At 41.4% G+C, this 18,846-nt stretch overlaps 4 protein-coding genes across 7 annotated transcripts in view; 2 read left to right on the forward strand and 2 right to left on the reverse strand.

The window, feature by feature from the left end:
* The window catches only part of LOC126563823 (epidermal growth factor receptor), a 371,336-nt gene that overhangs the window by 91,194 nt on the left and 261,296 nt on the right, over positions 1-18,846 (reverse strand). The window lies entirely within an intron of this gene.
* The window catches only part of LOC126564735 (galactosylgalactosylxylosylprotein 3-beta-glucuronosyltransferase S), a 147,459-nt gene that overhangs the window by 71,790 nt on the left and 56,823 nt on the right, over positions 1-18,846 (forward strand). The gene's annotated exons all lie outside the window — the stretch shown is intronic.
* LOC126563713 (uncharacterized) overlaps positions 1-18,846 on the forward strand; it is a 158,202-nt gene that overhangs the window by 60,743 nt on the left and 78,613 nt on the right. The window lies entirely within an intron of this gene.
* Positions 6,207-16,775, reverse strand: LOC126563841 (vascular endothelial growth factor receptor 1). 3 transcript variants are annotated; one of them, XM_050220617.1, is made up of 15 exons: positions 16,611-16,775; positions 16,132-16,530; positions 14,873-15,017; positions 13,635-13,649; positions 12,230-12,390; positions 11,653-12,157; positions 11,412-11,584; positions 10,907-10,948; positions 10,001-10,733; positions 9,456-9,932; positions 9,211-9,379; positions 7,615-7,745; positions 6,937-7,532; positions 6,719-6,872; positions 6,207-6,655 (listed from the first exon to the last, which is right to left on the reverse strand). In XM_050220617.1, the coding sequence occupies exons 1-15, from the start codon at positions 16,641-16,643 to the stop codon at positions 6,213-6,215; spliced, it is 4,176 nt and encodes a 1,391-aa protein (XP_050076574.1). In that variant the 5' UTR covers positions 16,644-16,775; the 3' UTR covers positions 6,207-6,212. The 3 variants fall into 3 exon arrangements, with proteins under 3 accessions (XP_050076574.1, XP_050076572.1, XP_050076573.1); XM_050220615.1 differs by lacking the exon at positions 13,635-13,649 and having other exon boundaries at positions 7,615-7,844; XM_050220616.1 differs by lacking the exon at positions 10,907-10,948 and having other exon boundaries at positions 7,615-7,844.

Here is an 18,846-nt window from a genome sequence, read left to right on the forward strand (position 1 = left end):
AGGTCCCACACACTGCCAAATGAACGTTACACTGCCAGCAAACAGTGCCACAGTAGAATTGTGGAGATAGTGTCAAAGCGATACAAAACGAAATGAGCTGAATTTTATCCGATCGCAAACTGGCTGACGATCGGTCTTGTACTCTTATGTACGTCTCGGACCGCGCAAGCGCGCCCTTTATAAGCCGAACCGAGTGTTTGAGGACGCATTTAATAGCGGTCCCCACACTGTGTACATGTTTCTGTATATATAGGCAATACTTGAATGTGAAGAAACACTGAACGGGATGGGTTTCTCGATACACGACTTCCTTTTCTCCTCCCCCCATTCTCTATCCTCACGACACGATGCTATCCTGGATATCCACGTTCCCTTAGCATGTAACCTTGCCTTGTGTTTGTGCTAGTAGGTCCTCATGTTTGCCTCATTTCTGGACGCGCAAGCCTGCGAGTATTGGTTTTCGTTTGCTACGATCGGGGCACCCGCCCTTCCCCGCCAATGACGTGGCCCCCCATTGCCTCAATGTTCATCATTTGTCAATGCCCAATGCCAAAGACCGTTCATCAGCGTTAACTGAAAAAAAAGCACAGAAAAAGCCTCTCCAAAAATCAAAAACAAAAAAGAAACAAATTCAAAATCTTTCCCATCAAGATTTGCGAGAAACAGGTATCTAAAAAAAAAACAAAAGCGTGAACTTTATCATGTTATCGAGCATCCATCATTTTAACTCATTTTGTTATGTTATGTTTTTGTCTTGTTTTTCCTTTCTTTCTTTCATTGCTCTCCAATGGTTGTCATTCTTTTCGTTCTTTCTTTCTATAATTTGGATTGATTAATTAATTGGTTGATTGAATGATTGGTTGGTTGATTCTGTGTTACTGTGCAAAAATTACGTGTTTCCCTGTCTGGTCTGTTCTGTCCCCAACTTTTGTTGTGCACTAGTACCGCTTTTCGGGGGTAGTATTTAAAGTAATATCATCTTTATTGTTAAAGTTATCATTTTTATTTACTTTCTCCATGGTGAATTTCTTCTTCTCCCTGTTATTGTATAATTGTTTTCTTTGTTTTAATTTTCCTATTGCATCCTGCAGCTACTTTTACGTAGTTGAGAATTAAAAAATCAATATATTGTTCATTTTTGCGCATTTATGAATCAAGAAGAGCTCATTAAGCAACGATCGCGTCGAAAATATTACCTCTAATACTACCTCCTCTAAAGCGTACAGCAACGCTTCCAAATGGCATTTCATTTGCTAGATAGAAAAGAGACACATGCAAAGATAACTTTAGACCAACCATTCCATCGACGAACGATCGTCTAAAATTATCTTCCACCAGTGAGACGATCCATGTTTACTATAGCTGCTCGACACCGATCGGTTATGTAGTTGTCGTTGTTTATGCACAAAGCATTTGCCTTCATCTTGCAATAAAATCGTTGACCGTTTTGTAGCTTACATTTGGACATATTTTCTTACCTTTGAAATGTATGGATTCTCACTGCACTGCGCCATTGGCGTGTGTGTTTTAAAGTTTTGTATGTATGTTTCTGTTACTCTTCTACCGTGTTGTCCTTTCCCCGTTGTGTTTTAGTCTAGCATTTTGACCACTCCGAATTATAATTTCGTATCTAAAACCAACCCACATTTACTTCCAAACACTGTGACCCGCGGTAAACGGCTCCATAGCAGTTGGATGCGGTTTTTTGCTGTGTTACAAGATGGAGATGTTTTGCTATCCTGCCGTCCTAACTGGATTGCTTCTTTATCTTTTAGTCGGTAGAAACGGTACCGATCGACCGACTGCTAGCTTTGGTTAATGTTCCGTTTTGGTTGCAAATTGCCGTCCGCACAGCAAACTATGATACTATGCTCATAGCTACCCTGCTCATACCTTCGTATACAGAATACAATACAATATACACTCTCTTTCCCGCGGTAGAAAGCATTGCTGCATAGCATCGTGCATGCAACCGCACAGAAACACAACCCTCGTTTGGCTGCATCGAAAATAGAATTGAAAAGCATGAGGAACAGCGACGAAGAAAGATGAAATATCAGAACACCACGATCGCGATACTCGTTGAAAGGGAAAAGGGGAATGAGGTTTCGTTAGGCCTGCGTAATGGCACCTGTTTGGGGGGGGGGGGGGTGGTTGGGTTCAGAAAATGCTCACATAAGTCTCGGAATGGGAAACAAGCGCCACTTTTCAACACAAGTAAAGCAAATGTTAAATTGATTGAATCACACTCACTCCCTCACGCGATCATGTTGATGGAGACGCCTGGTACCCGGTTTGGTTTTGTTGATCCATGGATCGAGCATTTAGCTTGCCTGGTTTCGAACCAATCGTCCAGTTTGACAGTGCAATATCCCGTACCACCATCTTACTCCTTCTGTGACCAATTATCGAGTTTGACCCGTGCTTTGATGTTTATTTTTGATTTTATTTACCTTAACGAAATAATAATGCGACGGTCACGCTAGATGACTTACTGACCCCTTCCTCCACTGATCGGTTTGATGATTTATTTTCTTACTAAAGTTTTGTTATTTAATTTTTTTTCTTTTCGAAAATTGTTCAATTTGAAAAATCAACCTTCACTGTAATACTTTAACGATGTTGATAGATGATCATTATCATTTTAAGCTCGGAAGACAAAAAGTCGGTGACGCTTTAATAAAATCTATTTAATAAATCGAAAACTAGAAGCAAGCAAATATAAACAAAAGAAGGATTCAACAAAACAACATTCTGATCGGATCAATTCTATTTTCCTTGTAGTCAAAACGATAAAGGTGAAGCAGGCAGTTGAACGAAAGCAAAGCAAACAAACCTCTCATTCGAAATGCTAATGATACTAACGCCAAATCTAATACAACACACACACACACACTAACTAAATAACGCCTGCACATGGCTTGTAAAAAATGTTTCATCAAAAGACATAAAAGCAAATAAGTTATCCACCTTTTTTCTTGATAAGCTTGATTCCTTTTTGACAAAAAAAAAAAAAATGGCAAACATTTGCAACATGTAGTGTAAGATGTCGGATTCGTTTTTCTTTCGTGTGTGTGTGTTTTTCGACTAGTGTTTTCTTCTCATTTTTTCTCCACTTGCAGACCAACGTAGCGAAGCGAAGAAAAAGCAATGATGTGTTTGAAATCTGCACACACACACATGCACTCATACACTCACACATAATTACCGGGATCAATCGATCTCGTTCGACGGCGAAACGTGCGTCCGTGATGCTGTTGCCATAGCTCTAATCCCATCCGTTAATCCTGTACAAATCCATCCATCAGCATCCTTTCTGGCAATATCTTTTGTTTTTCCACACCAGAAACATAAAACCGCGCCTACACACGATCAGCAGCAAAGTGTTGTGAGCGAAAGAAAAAGGCGAAAATGAGCGCGTGAAGAAGAGGTGCGAGTGTGAGTAAAAGGATATACGGCGTGATACTGCAAGCTACTTTCGCTTTCGTTAACTAGTATCAAGCGTTGACTGAAACGCTTCCCGATCAAGATAGTTGCTATTTGAAAGCTATTAAATGCCTTAAATGAAGCTTGTAAAAATTAAAGATTAGAAACGTTACTTGCCGAAACATGTTAGTTGTGGCAGATAAAATAGATTCTTCATAAAATTACGTGATTAACCGTTCGAAATTCAAATAATTCGGCTGTAAGTGCTGCTACCATGCCTTAGATAAAAAAAGCAAAATCCAGTGCAATAAGCGTTCCCCCTGCACCATTTGCAAAATTTTGCTCACATTGTTTTATTATGAAACAATTGTTAATACACTTTGAAAACTCTGGAGCAAACACGATATACGTCTTTATTTGTGTGTGCATTTTTCGTTCATGTCTATGTGTCATTCAATATTTGTCATTTTAACCGCATTTCTGTGTTAGTTCTCCCTGTGAGCTATTGTTTGTGTGTTGTGTGATTTTGTTTTTCTATATTTGGCCATAAACTTATCATCTGTTTGTTTTTTTGTTTTCAAATTCTATTCGTATTAAATAACAGTTCAATATTTTTCTTTTATTTAAATTGAGTGCTAATTTATATTTTTTCTTTTTTCCTTTCTTCTCTGTAACAGGTCCCGGTGAAACTGATTTCTAAATTGCGACACAACAGGACTAAAAAAAAAATAGGAAAAAAAACGCACTAGCATTAGAATTTATCGATACCATAGTTATTGGACTCTTTCTAGTTGAGCTTGAATTGAGAATTTGTTTTTTCAGTGCAGTTTGTTTTCATTTACTCTTGTATAATATTATCGAAAGGTCTTTGTTACATGCGACTGTAGTTCTTTTTGTAACCTTTTTCGTTGATGGTTACTGCTTCGCATGTATTTTATGTTAATTATTTTTGTTTGGCAAAAAGGCTACATAATTTTTTGGTGTTTTTGTTTTGATTTTCTCATCTGATTGTATTGAAGTAATCTAAAGTAATAGCACCGAACGTTTACACAGCATTTTCTTACTCTACGCTCATAAGTTGACGTCTGTATAGGGTGCTTGTTTAAGATGTTTAAACCAGTGAAACCATATTCGAATCAAAATCAGTTGAAAGTCTATCATGTACACTTAATTCTCAAGCAAGTGTTAATCAGTGTGTGTACTAGGCCCGCTCGTTAGTGTGTTTTAGTGGCTTGAAGCATCCTTGTATGTTGCATTGAGCCTTGAGCGTGAGTTGTTCGTGTTAGAGCAATACAAAATCATCATAATTTTTGTTTTTTTTTCCGTTTACGATTCAAATTATACTCTACTGGTGCCAAGAGCAATGTTAGTGTAGGAATCTATCTAGTGACAAAGTATATCTTTTAATCCAATTTTGTTGCTACTAGTTGTAACCTGTAATCCTGTTTCTCGCGTTATCTTGAATTTAATATTTGGTTTGTGATTGATTACTTGAGGTGTGCTTTTACAAGCTTTTGTTCTTCAGCGGAAGCTAAACGATACCCAAACCGATTGGCAACATTGCGTCAACAACAAAATTGCGATAGGATCACTCCCTGCAAAAGAAACCATTCTCCCAGGACAATCGAACGAATGGGCAAACGGATCGAAAGCACAGAAACCCTGCTAAAATAATAACTTGAAAAAGAAAACGAATGAACAAAATCAACACAAGAATAGAATCAATCAAGCTTACGATAAACGTTAAATCGAGATAGGTCCACCACCATCTCTGGAAATGGTGAATTCTCTAAAAAAAAGGTATAGTTTTGTTTATCAACGCGTGCACTATAAGTAAGAGCATTGCTTATGATCTGTAAAACAAGCACTTAATATTGTTTTATTTTCGCTATTGAACAATAAAGAAGATATAATGTTATTAACGATGTGCGTTGTGTGTTAATTTATTAGGCATCCGAAACAGATCAACTTTCCTCTGTTTATTTTGCGAAAAAAGTAAATAACAAAGATGAGCGTAAAAGAAATAATTTACGAAAGCATGCATGTCCATTTTTTGTGTCATAATTTAAATTTTCAAACAACAAAATCGGACGAACGGACACAGAGAAGCATAAAATCGATGAAATGTTCAAAACCTCAACACAAAAAACGCTTCACGGTGTGCGCTTGGTGAAATGGTGAATATGCGCCCCTGAAAGTATGCAATCTTCAAGCGTTTCTCGTTTGATGGTGCTACACAGCCACGTGCTCAAGTACGCTATGCGAGCAATTTATAATTTAAACGATTTTAATCGATTCGCTCTTTCACAAAACAGTTAGAAATACTTGAAAGAGTGTGTTTATTTTATTTTTCGCATCTTAAACATTTCGTTTTACATTACATGGGAGTGTTGCAATCTCTGCCATTCTGTAGATTCGATATCGTAAAACGATACGCTTCATCCGCTTGACATAAATTATTTACATTTAGCTTACCTAGCACGCACAGCTGTGTAAAAAGTTCGTACAAAAATAATGTATTTTAGTTTACATCCCTAACTGATGGTTTCATTTGGCGAGTCGCACTTGCTCCAGGGTGCTTCCCTCTAATTACGCTTCTTAAGTAGTACTGAGCTCTTCATGTAGCAATCTTTAAACGAACTCACAATTTGGCCGGATATGATGAACAAATGGAGGATGAAGTTACACCGATCATGAATTTGTGAATGAAACCACAAACAAGGATTTTGCTTGGAATTAGCTAATGCCAAATGCATATCGAATAGTAGATAGTAATGGTAATAGTACTAGCAGCGCTTCTCATCCACCATACTCAGCGCAATGTAGCCCGGATTGCTAATCGCTTCCTGTGTGATACCCGGCGGTCCCAGCTCATCATTCGATGACCGTCCAGCAAACTTCGCATTCTTCACATTCATATACTCCGGCTCGGGATTGTGCTTGCTTGTGCGTTCTCGGGGCTTCGGACTGACCGGTTCCGTTTCGGAATCGGAATTGAACCCATTGGTAGGGTAGGAAAGCCGGCTACCGTCGAGCATGGGTATTTCTTCCGGCAGGCCACGCTTCTTGTGCCGTTTGCTGCCGTTGGGCGGACTAGTATCGAGATTGTTGCGTGTGGTTGGCGAATGTCGATCGCTGTTGAACGAGGCAAAATCGAAATTGCTCTCTTCCGATTCGGACTTTGTGCGGGACATCTTTAGGTAGTCTTTATCGTTACGAATCTCTGAAACTAGTAAGAGAAATTAAATTTAAATTTAAAGCTAGAACAATTTTAGTGCCATTAGTGGCTTACTCGGTGGAAGAGGTAAAATGATTCCATTGACATAGTTTGGCGCAGCAGGAGCAGGCTCTTCGGGAGGACCTAGATTGGCTAGATAGTCCGTGTCGCCTCGCTCTACCTTTTCGGCATTCATCTGTAGGTATGGCTCGTTTAGTTCCAGATAATGCTAGAAAGAAAACACATAATAAAGAATTGTGTCTTTATGCTTCCACTTAACAAGCTCAACTTACATCTCGCATTTCATCCGGAAGCATAGCGTTAAATCTGCTCTTCAGATCCTTGAACGATGGTCTCGAGTCGGGCTTTACGTTCCAGCAGTTTAGCATAATGTCATAAATATCTTGGTTCGAGTATTGTGGCTTATCCATCCGGTAACCATCGCGCAACTTGTTGTACAGCTCCTGGTTAGCTTCCATTCCCGGGTACGGTACTTTGCCCAGTGAAAACAGTTCCCACAGGACGATTCCATAGGCCCACACATCCGAGTACGTGCTAAACACATTATCGCTAATGCACTCCAGCGCTAGCCACTTGAACGGAAGTGGCGCTTCACCCTTCTTCTTGTAGTTGTCACTCTTGTACATCGATCGGGCCAATCCAAAATCACAAATCTTGACCACATTATCATCGCACAGTAGAATGTTTCGTGCTGCAAGATCTCCGTGCAGTACCTTCCGTGAGGCTAGATACTCCATTCCGCTAGCGATTTGAGACGCCCAGCACACGAGATCGGTCGTGTTGACGGATCGCGCCGGACCCTTGTAATCCATGCCGTAGTTTGAACGCCACAGTGGTTCATTCGAGTTGACCGTGTTCAGATCTTCCACTGGAAATGATGTACAGAGGAAAAATTAGGATATTTTTGCCAACAGTTATTCCCACCAGCGAAAAGAGACGGAAAGACGTACCTTCGACCGATGTCATGGCTGTCACTTCGGTGTTGCAACTGTCCACCATACCCATGTTCTGCAGTCCGGAATGGCGCACGTATCCCTTCGAGTTGAGATGCTTCTTCGGGTCAACGTACTGCGTTGAGCCGCTGTCGATGTGATTGTGGTAGAAAGCAGTCGGATGTTGAAGGGGATGATGGTTTACGTTGTTGGTGGAGAATGAGAGATTTACATATTTCAAGCCCTGACTACACATCATTACCACACCGGTTGTTATCCACATTACACACAAAAGTAGCACGCAAAAAATTACGCCAAAACCCACCGGTTAATCACCAGCCATACCATAAGAAGAGAAAGCGATACCAACACACACACACACACGCAGATGCAACATATTCCAACCATATTCCAAGGTTCGGGTGTAGGATCAGGGTTAGACATTACGGTTTGCAGAAGATGCGAGCATTAGCGGTAATGAGCACACACAGACACATAGTATGAAATAAGAAAGAATCGATAATAGAGAGTAGAGAAAAAGAATGGATCTGTTGAATGTGTTATATTTCGCACGGATCGTAAAGGGTTTCGAATTGATCGATCAGGATTTCCGGTGCATCGATCTGATTTCGTAACTCTTTACGATGTGTAAGATATGTTTAGGTTTAGTAGTGGTACGAAATCACTTCGTATGCATTGAAAAAATAGGCTAATTTTAAGGATTTTACATTCGATGGCGCTTTTGTATCATATAATATTTTATTATTACGTGGAGCAACACACAAACATTCGATCACTTGACCGCCGGTTATAGCGAGCTCAGTTTTACAACAACACCTCCTTGGGCAAGTTTCCCAAACACCATACAATCTTGTTATACCGTAAAATCCTCCGGAAGTTGATGTAAAAATATAATTTGCAATTATTTTGGGATCAGAGGGTCGGGAATAGAGCAAATGATAACGTGATATAGAAAATCCTGGCAAAGATCATCTTTACAAAACCCGATCAATGGTGGGCTTAGTGGTACGCGGTGTGAGCAGTCCTAACCCTAACCCGCATATCCAGAGACAGCAGATTTACTATGATAGGGGAGAACAATTTCCATTGAGCTTAGGGCCTCTTTGGAGCTAAATTCGCCACTGGATCAGTGGTCAAAGATTGAACGGTAGATTATGATTATAGAGGGCTCTTATAAAGGACCCTTTGTCGATAAAAAAGTCATACAATTGCATTTAGAGGTGGCCATGTTGTTGGTAAATCTCAATTGAAGGACCTTTTCCAATAATTAGTTAAACAAGCTAAGGCCCAGCTACCCTAAGTTAGCCTATTTTTTGTAATGCATACGTTATGTTGACTTATGTTGTTAGTTCAGAGCAATATTGTACGGAAACAACGTTAAATTAGTTAGTTTGTTTGCTTCGATTAGTATTTTTGAGAGTTTTGTAAAGTAAAAAACGAAAATTTGGACTAGACTCTATTGTTATAATTTAACTGTTCGTATTAGTGCGAAAATTAGTACATCAACGCTTGTTCAAAATTAGTATTAAAACTACTGGTCAGTATGTATTGTTAGATGCGTTTAACAAATTTTGTTTGTGTTTCAGAACTTACCTATTATACTGGTAACCACACTTAGACCATCGTAACTGATTCTTGTCGATCGACGAATCGATCTCACCCGTTTCTTGGTTGATTTGATCGATGAAATAGGGCCGATGCTTTAACAGGAAGTTTTGTACATTACCAAACCTGCAGTACTCAACGATGACCATCAATTCACCTACAAGAAGAAGAAGAAGAAGATGACAAATCGTTACCAAGAATATTTTACTCAAACTAGCCCCAATTCAACGCACGTTTAGCAATGTTTTTCGTAACCGCTCCCAGCAGATTCACCACATTGAGATGCTGTCCCAAGTGGACCATAATTTTAAGCTCCGATATGAGCGCCCGCATCACTTCGTTGTCCGTCTGTTTTTTGACCATCTTTACCGCAACGGTAGTTTCGTCCTCGTTAACCATAATGCGCGTGGCAGTAGCTTTCATCACCACACCGAACGCACCCGTTCCGAGCTGTTTGCCCAGTTTCAGACGATCTTTCGGGAACTCGTACTCCGTGTTGTACGGTAAGAGATCGGCCTGCTCATCCAGTGCCAGATCGGGATTGTATACGCCCAGGTTACCTTCCTCGAAGTTCACTATGCCCGCTTCCTTCATCGCTTTCACTTCCTTCTTTTTCTTGCAGTAGAAGAGTGAAACTAGTACGATCGCAATGATCAGTGCCAGAAACAGACCCAGTATTACGTAGATGAGTGATTTTCGTACCACGGTAGCTAAGGACAAGGGAAGGAGTTGATTGAAGCGAAAAACTATTCAAACATCAACTATCCTAGCTACTCACTTCGTACATCCACCTTCCAGTACTTCTCGATCGAGCCCATTTTGTTTTCCGCCCGGCACTCAAACATGCCAAGATCTTCCATCTTCAGATACTCCAAGATGAGCGTCGTCTTCGTCAGCTGCATACGGTTGCTGTTTTCATCCGGCTGTACCGGCACGCCATCCTTTAGCCAAACAATCTTCGGATCTGGCGTTCCAATTACGTCACATTCCAGCTTCAAAGGATCGTGCAAATCGACCGAAAGACTTTGATTAATCTTGCCCGATACAAGCATCGGTGCGACCGGTTCCAACACTTCCATGTGGAAGGCTCGAGTTTCGACCGTGTCCAGCATGGTTTTTACACGACAGTATAAAGTACCTTCCTGCTCAACTGTAATGTGCTTTATGTCGAGATGTGCTTGCCAAGCGTAAAGCGTTTTCGAATAGCTTAGACGCACCCCGTCCGCTTCCTGTAGCTCTTGGTCGTTCAGAACGAAGGCAATGTTTTTCGTATGATTGTACACGAGCGCAGAACAAACGATCGTGACGTGATCGCCAACAGTGATCGTTTCTTTTGGTTGTTCTTTTTCCAGCGTTATCGAATCGGTCAGATCACTGATGAGAAGATCGGCCTGCGTAACTTCACTGCCCTCGGTGTTGATCGCTTTGCAGTACACCACGCCCGGCTGCTTGGGGATTATGGTGTAGACCCGTGACTTGGTTATTTGAGTTTCACGTTTTCCACCGGGAAGCTATAAAGTGGACAAATAATTGAAGTTTTAGTAACAAATACAAAGGATCTATTGGGAGCTCTTTTTTCTACTGATCTAAAACTAGTGTTTGACATGGAAAGCTGGTAAGTTCTACTTAGATTAGGACGCAATAGTAGCAGAATAAGAAGGGACTTCGAACGATCTTGCCTTACCGATCTTGCTGACGGCTCCGAACCGATATCCGGGCTCGAGGACTAGAGAAACGGGTGGAAATGGGTTTGTGTTTGTTAGCACAAAGCAAGACACAAGCATAATTTTAACATTAACAACACATATAACATATAGCTCTGCACAAGATCACCCAAATCGGCTTTTGTTGGTAATGCTGTTTCTTCACGTACGTGTTTTGTTGCTGCTAATAAAAATAAGTCCTACAATAGCTTACCTGTTTCGTCTGTCTGGCATGTTGTTACAATTGAAGTTTGCAAGTTACTCTTCAGATTTCTTTGTTAGAAGATCAATGTTGTTACAGTTGTTAATGACGAACGAAAATTAGTGTTTTTTCGCGAATTTGCGAATTATACTGTAAAACTTTCAAAAATCCATGCGATCTACTACGAAGCACACGATATTTTTAACGAACCCAACATGCACGATTTGGATGTCTTGTAATGAGGGAAAGTCATATTAAGAAGTGAATGACCACCATGTACTCACGTCCCAATTGGTATCCTTCGACGAAGCGATAGAACAATTTGTCCACGGAACTCCCAAACAGGGGAGAAAAGCGAACGATATATCTGGCCGAGGATAACCAATGCTTCTACATTGGAACGATACCTCTTCGCCCGGTTTCACGAACTTGCTCTCCATGTGCAGAATAGGTTTAGCTGCAATAAAACATATCAAACAGCATATTAAATCAACCACCAATCTATTGGGATTCGCGTCTCCCTACCATAAACATGCACTGCCATTCGGTAGGATTTTTCCGCATTTCCCGCCATCACAAACACCGTATAGTTCCCCGTATCGAACACCTTCGGATCATTGATCCTCAGCTTAACATGTGTATCGCTATGGGACAGCTCGTACTTCCCATCCTGACCGGCCGTTATCTCATCATCATCCATCAGCCAGTAGTACGTTATGTTGGCCGGATACGATCGATACTCGATCACAATATCGATCGATGGAGTTTTACCGTTCGCATTGCGCCGCACATTAATCTCCGACAGATTGTTTTCCTCGTTCAGCAGCACATAGTCCTGCTGGGAGTCGCGCACCTGCATCTTAAAGCTGTGATAGTTGCGATGATTTTTCATATCCTGCACCACGCAACGGTACGTGCCATCGTCGGCAAGAGTGGCCTGTTCGATGATCAGCTCTCGTGTCGCTATTTCCCGATGTTCGGCTTCTTTGATCGGTTTTACCTTGAGTGGTCCAATCTTTGTTCTCGCGTCCTGCAAGAAAGTATAAAATGTGGGTCAATGTGTGGGCTAGAATGTTAGAAAAATAGGATTTAGTACACTTACTGCTACGGCAGGCTTTAGGTTCGGTGGAACCATCCATGTCATATCGAGCGGGACACCGGCTCGGATGTTTAGCTTACACACCAGACGGATCCGTTGACCGATCAGTACGTGATCTTTCGTATCGCTATGGATCGCCGGTTTCGGCAAGTACTCGGATAATGCTAAATATTGCAATTGGACGGAGGAATCATATTAGAACAAAGCCTTTGCATTTTGAATTTTGCAGCAGCAACATAACACACAAACACAGACATGTGTTAAAACAAAACCACAAAGGAGCAAATTATGTTTAAAATTGGCGAATAATTTTACCAAGGAATCGGAGCAGTGGAATGTCTAGGAGGGAAGATCTAGCTAATTAGTGTTAGTTGCAAATGATTAGTAAATAGGTGTGGAGCGTAGTGCAACAAGCAATCTAAATAGAGGTAAATTACAGCAGGACCTTTCGTTACGAAGCATGCAGCTTTATGCGAAGTCATAAATATTATCGTGCAAAAATGGACTTAAATAAAAGGATACTAAAACATGCTATAAAACATAAGTATACAAGCAAACCGGTTTCAATGATCTCCATTGCCGTGAATGTCGTAGCGAATGGTTCGAAGGCACCAAACCCAAAATGAAACTACTGTATGGACACCCACTAGTTACTACCGGGGTTCGGACGCATCCAAAGTAGCCGCAAATAATTGGATTGCAATTACGCTGGATCCGCTGGAGAATCCCATAAACCCGCCTTTTACGAGGCAATCGAACGATTACAAATAAAGAGCCACAATGTTAAGGTATGGGTAATAAAATACGAAGTAGACGAGCGTAGTTTGGTTGTGGCGTGTTCAATCCCGCCGTATGGTGTGTCTAGAGCCGTTGTCGACGAGCATTGAAATCGGTTACTATCAAGGTGTTGTGATGAGTTAATGCCAATTGAACGATTTTACCTTTGCTTCGTACGTTCGACGAAGAGAGGAATTAGTTTAATTTTGTGCTAAAGTTTAGAAGAAGAAAAAACACAACTCACTCAAAACACTAGTTGTGAAATTAGTTGTTGAAAACTTCATTCTAGGATTACTGAAGAAACTGCTCAAACGCCTTCAAAAACTCTGAGCATATATGTGAGGCATTAAAGGGTGCAGAATTAATATTTGAACAAGATTCGAACCCAAAGCGGACCACCATACAACCAAGACAATAAAAAAAGAAAACACACACAACCACACAGCCCTGGGAAGGACAACAAAGTTCTAGCATCTATTGCCTTGACCCACCCCGAGCACAAGACGAAGAGGTTTTGCTGATCGTTAGCCGCTAAGAATGTGATGATAGACAGTGTCTAGTGAGGGTGTAAGCTTGTATTAGAAGAAAACGTGTGGCATAATTTAGACAACGAAAAAAAAAAACCTCATACCTTCTTCTGAATTGTCTGAACCACCGCCGCACGGTAGAAAGCACGTTATTGAGAGCATTTTGGGGCAAGACCGGTTGGGGGATACACGCGTTATTGGTGTTTTGTTTTTTCGCGAGATGATGAGATGATGAGTATTTCGCGTGGGATAGAAAGTAGAATATAATTAATAAATTAACAGCTTCTTTTCGTTGTAATGTCAAGATGGATAGTTTGGACAGAAAATAAACGGAAATAATCGTAAGGACCCAACCACCATAAGAGCGTTATGACGCGACCACTCGTGTCTAAAGATGGTGACTAGGAATATGTAGTGATTCATGCGATTGTCTTGAACCTCCTATCTGTTTTGCTAGGTTCTGTAGCGCGTTGGATTTAATTTTTGTTCGAAACACAAGAGCAATGTGTTCATTGAAACTTGTTCATTTTTGTACACGGTTTAGCATGCAATTAAGAAGGATAACAAATAAACTGGAAGGAGGTTTATCAGAAGAAAGGAAGAAAGGGGAAAGTGCTTGCTTGGAAAGAGAACATGTACAGATTGATAAGAACAAGCAGAACGAACGCAGTAAGAAACATCGTACAGCAAATAGGCAATAGAAGAATATAGATATAGTAATTACGTTCAGAGGTGGAAGTCAATGGAACATGTGAAGAGTTTACGCCATGAGTATGGGCATGAGTGGTTCGAGGTGTAGTCGGAAGATCTTCGGTAACATTTGCGTAGCCAGCAGAAGTCCCGGCAACCGTCCCGTTGCTAGTGTCCTCGTCTAGATAATCGTAAGCGTAGGTAACATTATCAAACAGTGTGCTGCCATTGCCATCCGTACCGTTGCTGTAGAGCAGTGGAAGATCTTCCGATGTTTCTTCAATTTCCAGCGTACTGTTGTCGGTACCATTTATCAATTGATCTACGTTTGAACGCTTAAATTTAGCCGTGTTAGCCCAACGGTCCGGTCCAATATCTCGAGAGGTGTGTAAACTTTCTTCGGAAACTATCGGCCCTTGCTGATCAGCAAACAGTACGGAATGCAACGCAAACACTTGATCGAGCGAGTTGCCGGTTTTCCGATCATCCGAAAACGGTTCGTAATCGAAGTGTGAAGAAGAGATAGTAGTAGTAGTAATAGTAGCACCATCACCAGCTAAGTAGAGTGCGTTGGAAGTTATCTCCTGGGAACGCTTTCCCGGTGGTGGAGGCGTTCGCCTTAGCATACGTATTTCGGTAGTAGGGAACTCACAGTGTTCGTCGATCGCTATTTCGAAGTGTATGCGATGGTGGGGTTTATCTTTCACCTGGCAGTAGTAGGAACCACCGTCCTCCAGCCTGTTAAAGCTTAGCAGATATCCTTGGGTATTACTGTACTGATACTCTTCAACCAAATCCTGAAGTAATAGAAAGTAATACGAATAAAAGGTACATGTTTATGATTATTCTGGGAGAAAGAAGGTCTATGCACAGGTGCACACAAAAGTGGAAGCATACGAAAGAGAAGAATCGAAAGCGGTTGGATAGGGCGTCGATTGGGCCAATGTTTTGTCTGATTATTATTAAGTTAAAGTTTCATCACAAAGGTTTCTGTATACTGGGGAGAATTTTTCTATTTACAACGTCATGAAAACAAAATTGTTAATGAAGGAATTATTTGTACATCTTTTATACATTACCACACTGCTTCATCAAGATGTCTTTCGTTTAAATTTAACACTTTAAACGTTCGTGCTTAAAATCGTTGAGCACAAAACATACTTCCTGTCTGCAGACAGTAGAGAAATGAGCTGACATGTTGTTTCAGCAGTTTCCCACCCATAATGCATCCACACAATGCGATCATATGCGTTGTGCTATTAGCGCAACGCGGGCGATCGGAACCTCCTAACCCTGGATCGCCTACAGCGGAAACTGCAAACACGTGTAGGTGACCGTTGAGGATCGTATTTTATTTTAAGACTTACATTGCATCCAACCAATGTCGAGTGTGGCCGTTACTCTACTCAACCCTAGGTTGAACAGTATGTACAGTTCATTAGTAAAAATGGGAACGGTTCGAGGTTTGATACGGAGACAAAAATGTGCATATTCACAGCAGGATCAAAGGAAGATTTAGAGCCTTATTTTAAAACTTGATCTCAGGGATAGGGGTAGACGGAAAAGGGGTAAAAGAAAAAGAGATAAATTGAGAACTCAACGTACGATCGATGGGAACGTACAGCGTCTGATTGATGCTGGGGGTAGAATTCATGACTCTGCAAATGAATTTAGCGAAGCCGGTATCCAACCGTTGATGGCGCACCGTAAAACCATTGGCCGAATCGTATGTAGTATTATAGTACTGAGGCTAGAAGGAAGAAGGCAGAAGAAGATTTTGATAGATCGAGAGAAACATAGAGAGGGAGAAAGAGCGTGTGAAAGACAGCAACATCCAAAAATGAACACAACAGTGCAACGCATTTCACAGATGAGATATAGACCGTTCCTTTCGTGACAGAATTCACTCACCCCTTCCAGATCCTTGTACAGTTCCACCTCAACGCTCGGGTGCGTCGGTTTGCACGGAATGATAAAGTCCTGGTACTGCTCCACCCGAAACACAGGCGTGTGTACCGGAACGAGCGGATTTTCCGGATCGTCCACATACACGTAAACGGCGGACGCTGCATATTCGGCGACCATTTCATCCAGCATTTCATCCTCAAGCGTCCTGTGTGGATCTTCCTCTTCCTCCTCGGCAACATCCTCTTCGTGTCTCGTGCCATGCTTCTCGTCGTACAGCTTACGATCGACACAGTAGTACCGTCCGACCTGATCGGCGGATGCGTCCGTTAGCATCAGTACACTTCCGTACGGTTTGTCCGGATCGTCCGTCGTGAACTCTTGCGGGAATACATTCATCGGTTCCTGCAAGTGTATGCAACAATGCATCAATAAAGGAAATGTTAAGCTTTTAAAGGGCGTAATAGGTTGTGTTCCTTCCTTACCCAATCGTACGATGCGGCATAATGCTTCCACATGATCGGATGGTGCGACTTACAGGTGAAATTCCAGCTAGCACCTTTCGGTAGCGTGATCTCCTCCGTGACGGTATCGATTTCCGGTGCACCGTGTGCATTGCTGCTGTCCTGCTCCCTCACAATACTATGCTCATCGAGTGCTGGAAAACCGTGGGAAGGTAAGCGTTCGGTCAGTTATTTTGGATTGAAAGTAGCGCAGAAGATAATTGAAGCCAAAAACCGACTGCATCCTAGGGTCGCGTGTGTCGTTAGGCACAAGGGAAGAAATTCCTCAAGAATGTATGCGCGCCTCTTCTGTCGTGCGATAGGATGGATTTGTTTGTAAACATTTACTAGTACTGAGCGACCGAATACCGAAAGGGCAGCGTTGAAGTTTATCGTTCATTTTTTATCATTCTGTTCTGTTTCCGTTTTCGTCGCCGTCGTCGATGTCGTCGCCGTCTTCTGGCATGCGTTGGTGACATTATGCTGCAAGCATAAACAGTACACACATGTCGTCTTTCACTCAACACTGCTGCAGGCTATTCCTACGGCTCGTGGCGACAATTTCTTTAGCGATGGAATGCAGATGGATGGATGGGTCTGTAAAATTTTCCCTAGCCTTAACGACCCCAAAATAAGACCAGATTGAAACCGATGCCACACACTCAAACGTTATGCATCGCCCAGCACGGCACTGCTTGAGCTTCACGTGCGCAGCCACAAACCTCCGCAAACCACAGACCCGACGAAATTCTCCGCCCTCGGATCAAGTCGATACGGCCGCTTGGTCTGGGCGCTTGTTTATGGTTCGGCCGCAGTACACATCAGGTGATGTAATTAGGGCAAACTAGTGATGCTTTGCCGGGCCGGGTAATAGGAGATTAATGAATGTGGTGTGCCTGGTTGGCCATGGTTGACTGAATGGAAATTTAAGAACGTTTCTGCGTCTTCTTTATGGATGCCAGAATGTGATCGGCTAGCCGACCTTTCCCATACTGCGAAACGATCATATGTGTGCAAGCATACCGTGAGAGCGGAGGCATTGGGTGTGGATGTATGAGCAATTTATGGTGAAGATTTTAAATAAGTGCTTTACCATCATCTGTGCGAAATATCTCTCTATTTTTGCGTGAAAAACGCGAACTTTGTAGAACGCCATTTCAATATTTGTGGGGTAATGAAAAATATAAAAAAGCAAGATTTTTATGGGCAATTTGAGGAGCTTGCTCAGTCGATGTAAGCTTTGCAACAAGCTTTGCTTAATGTAAAGTAATCCAACAAACTGAAAAAGGGGCGAAAATGACCTTATGGACTGTTCCCCTGTAGTGAGGAATATCCAACGTTGCGTGGTATGAACAAATCTAGTAAATCATTAGATGGCTGGCGTGAGCTTAGTAGAATCGTGTATAAGCCAAGAAGAAGTTGTTGGCTTATACACAAAAATAAATGTAGCAAATATGTAGCAACGAATAACGAGAAAATACCTTACTAATAATGTTAAGTGTTTCAATCATCGCACTTGGTGTCGACAATACAGCCACGCGCCATCTTACTTAATAATAAATAAACTATTCTTCCAAATTTAAAGGGTTTACCAACCCATAGAACATGCATCAGAAAAGCTTGAACAATGCCGGATTCAAAGTGCACAACATTTCCTTACTAGAACACACATTACATCAGTTTAGGTACGATGTATCAATCAATAAGACAATCTGCAATTGGCTTACAAAGCCATCAGATTCGGCACCTTTTCCCATACCATGATCGACTTGGATTCGGAACGGTTTTGGGAGTTTCCGTTTCGAATTTACGAATTTGCTCAAGACGCTTGAATTGTTAATTACTCAGATTAAAATAAATCCTATCCAAGAATACATCTTTGTATAATAAAACAAAACCATCGTCAAGGTATAAAAAGGTGCAGAATCTGACGATGTTCTAAAATACTCGGATATTGTGTTATCAATTTAAAAAGGGTAGCTAAAATGATGGATTGTGTGTTCAATCCGAAAATGGTTATTTATCTCGAATCCCGCATTGTTTGTAGTAATCTAATGCCTGTTCTATGGGCATATTATACGCTGTAACGCCAAAGATAATAATAATGTATATCACCGAAATTACTGATGCATTCTACATGAACTTCCTTTACAAAATTTTAAATTTAGCCGATGCGTTTAAAATGGTATTAAAACGCTAAGAAATAAGATGCTCATTA

This window comes from Anopheles maculipalpis, chromosome 3RL (genome assembly GCF_943734695.1).
Source record: "Anopheles maculipalpis chromosome 3RL, idAnoMacuDA_375_x, whole genome shotgun sequence".
NCBI classification, from domain to species: Eukaryota; Metazoa; Arthropoda; class Insecta; order Diptera; family Culicidae; genus Anopheles; species Anopheles maculipalpis.

What these genes read in the sequence shown, in the direction of transcription:
- LOC126563841 (XM_050220615.1), bottom strand. Translation starts at nt 16,643, where the DNA reads ATGTGGAAGCATTATGCCGCATCGTACGATTGG. An exon ending in ACCTAAAGCCTGCCGTAGCA is followed by an intron (nt 12,158 to 12,229) that starts GTAAGTGTACTA and finishes ACTTTCTTGCAG; the next exon opens with GACGCGAGAACAAAGATTGG. An exon ending in TGTGGTTACCAGTATAATAG is followed by an intron (nt 7,845 to 9,210) that starts GTAAGTTCTGAA and finishes AATGATGTGTAG; the next exon opens with TCAGGGCTTGAAATATGTAA.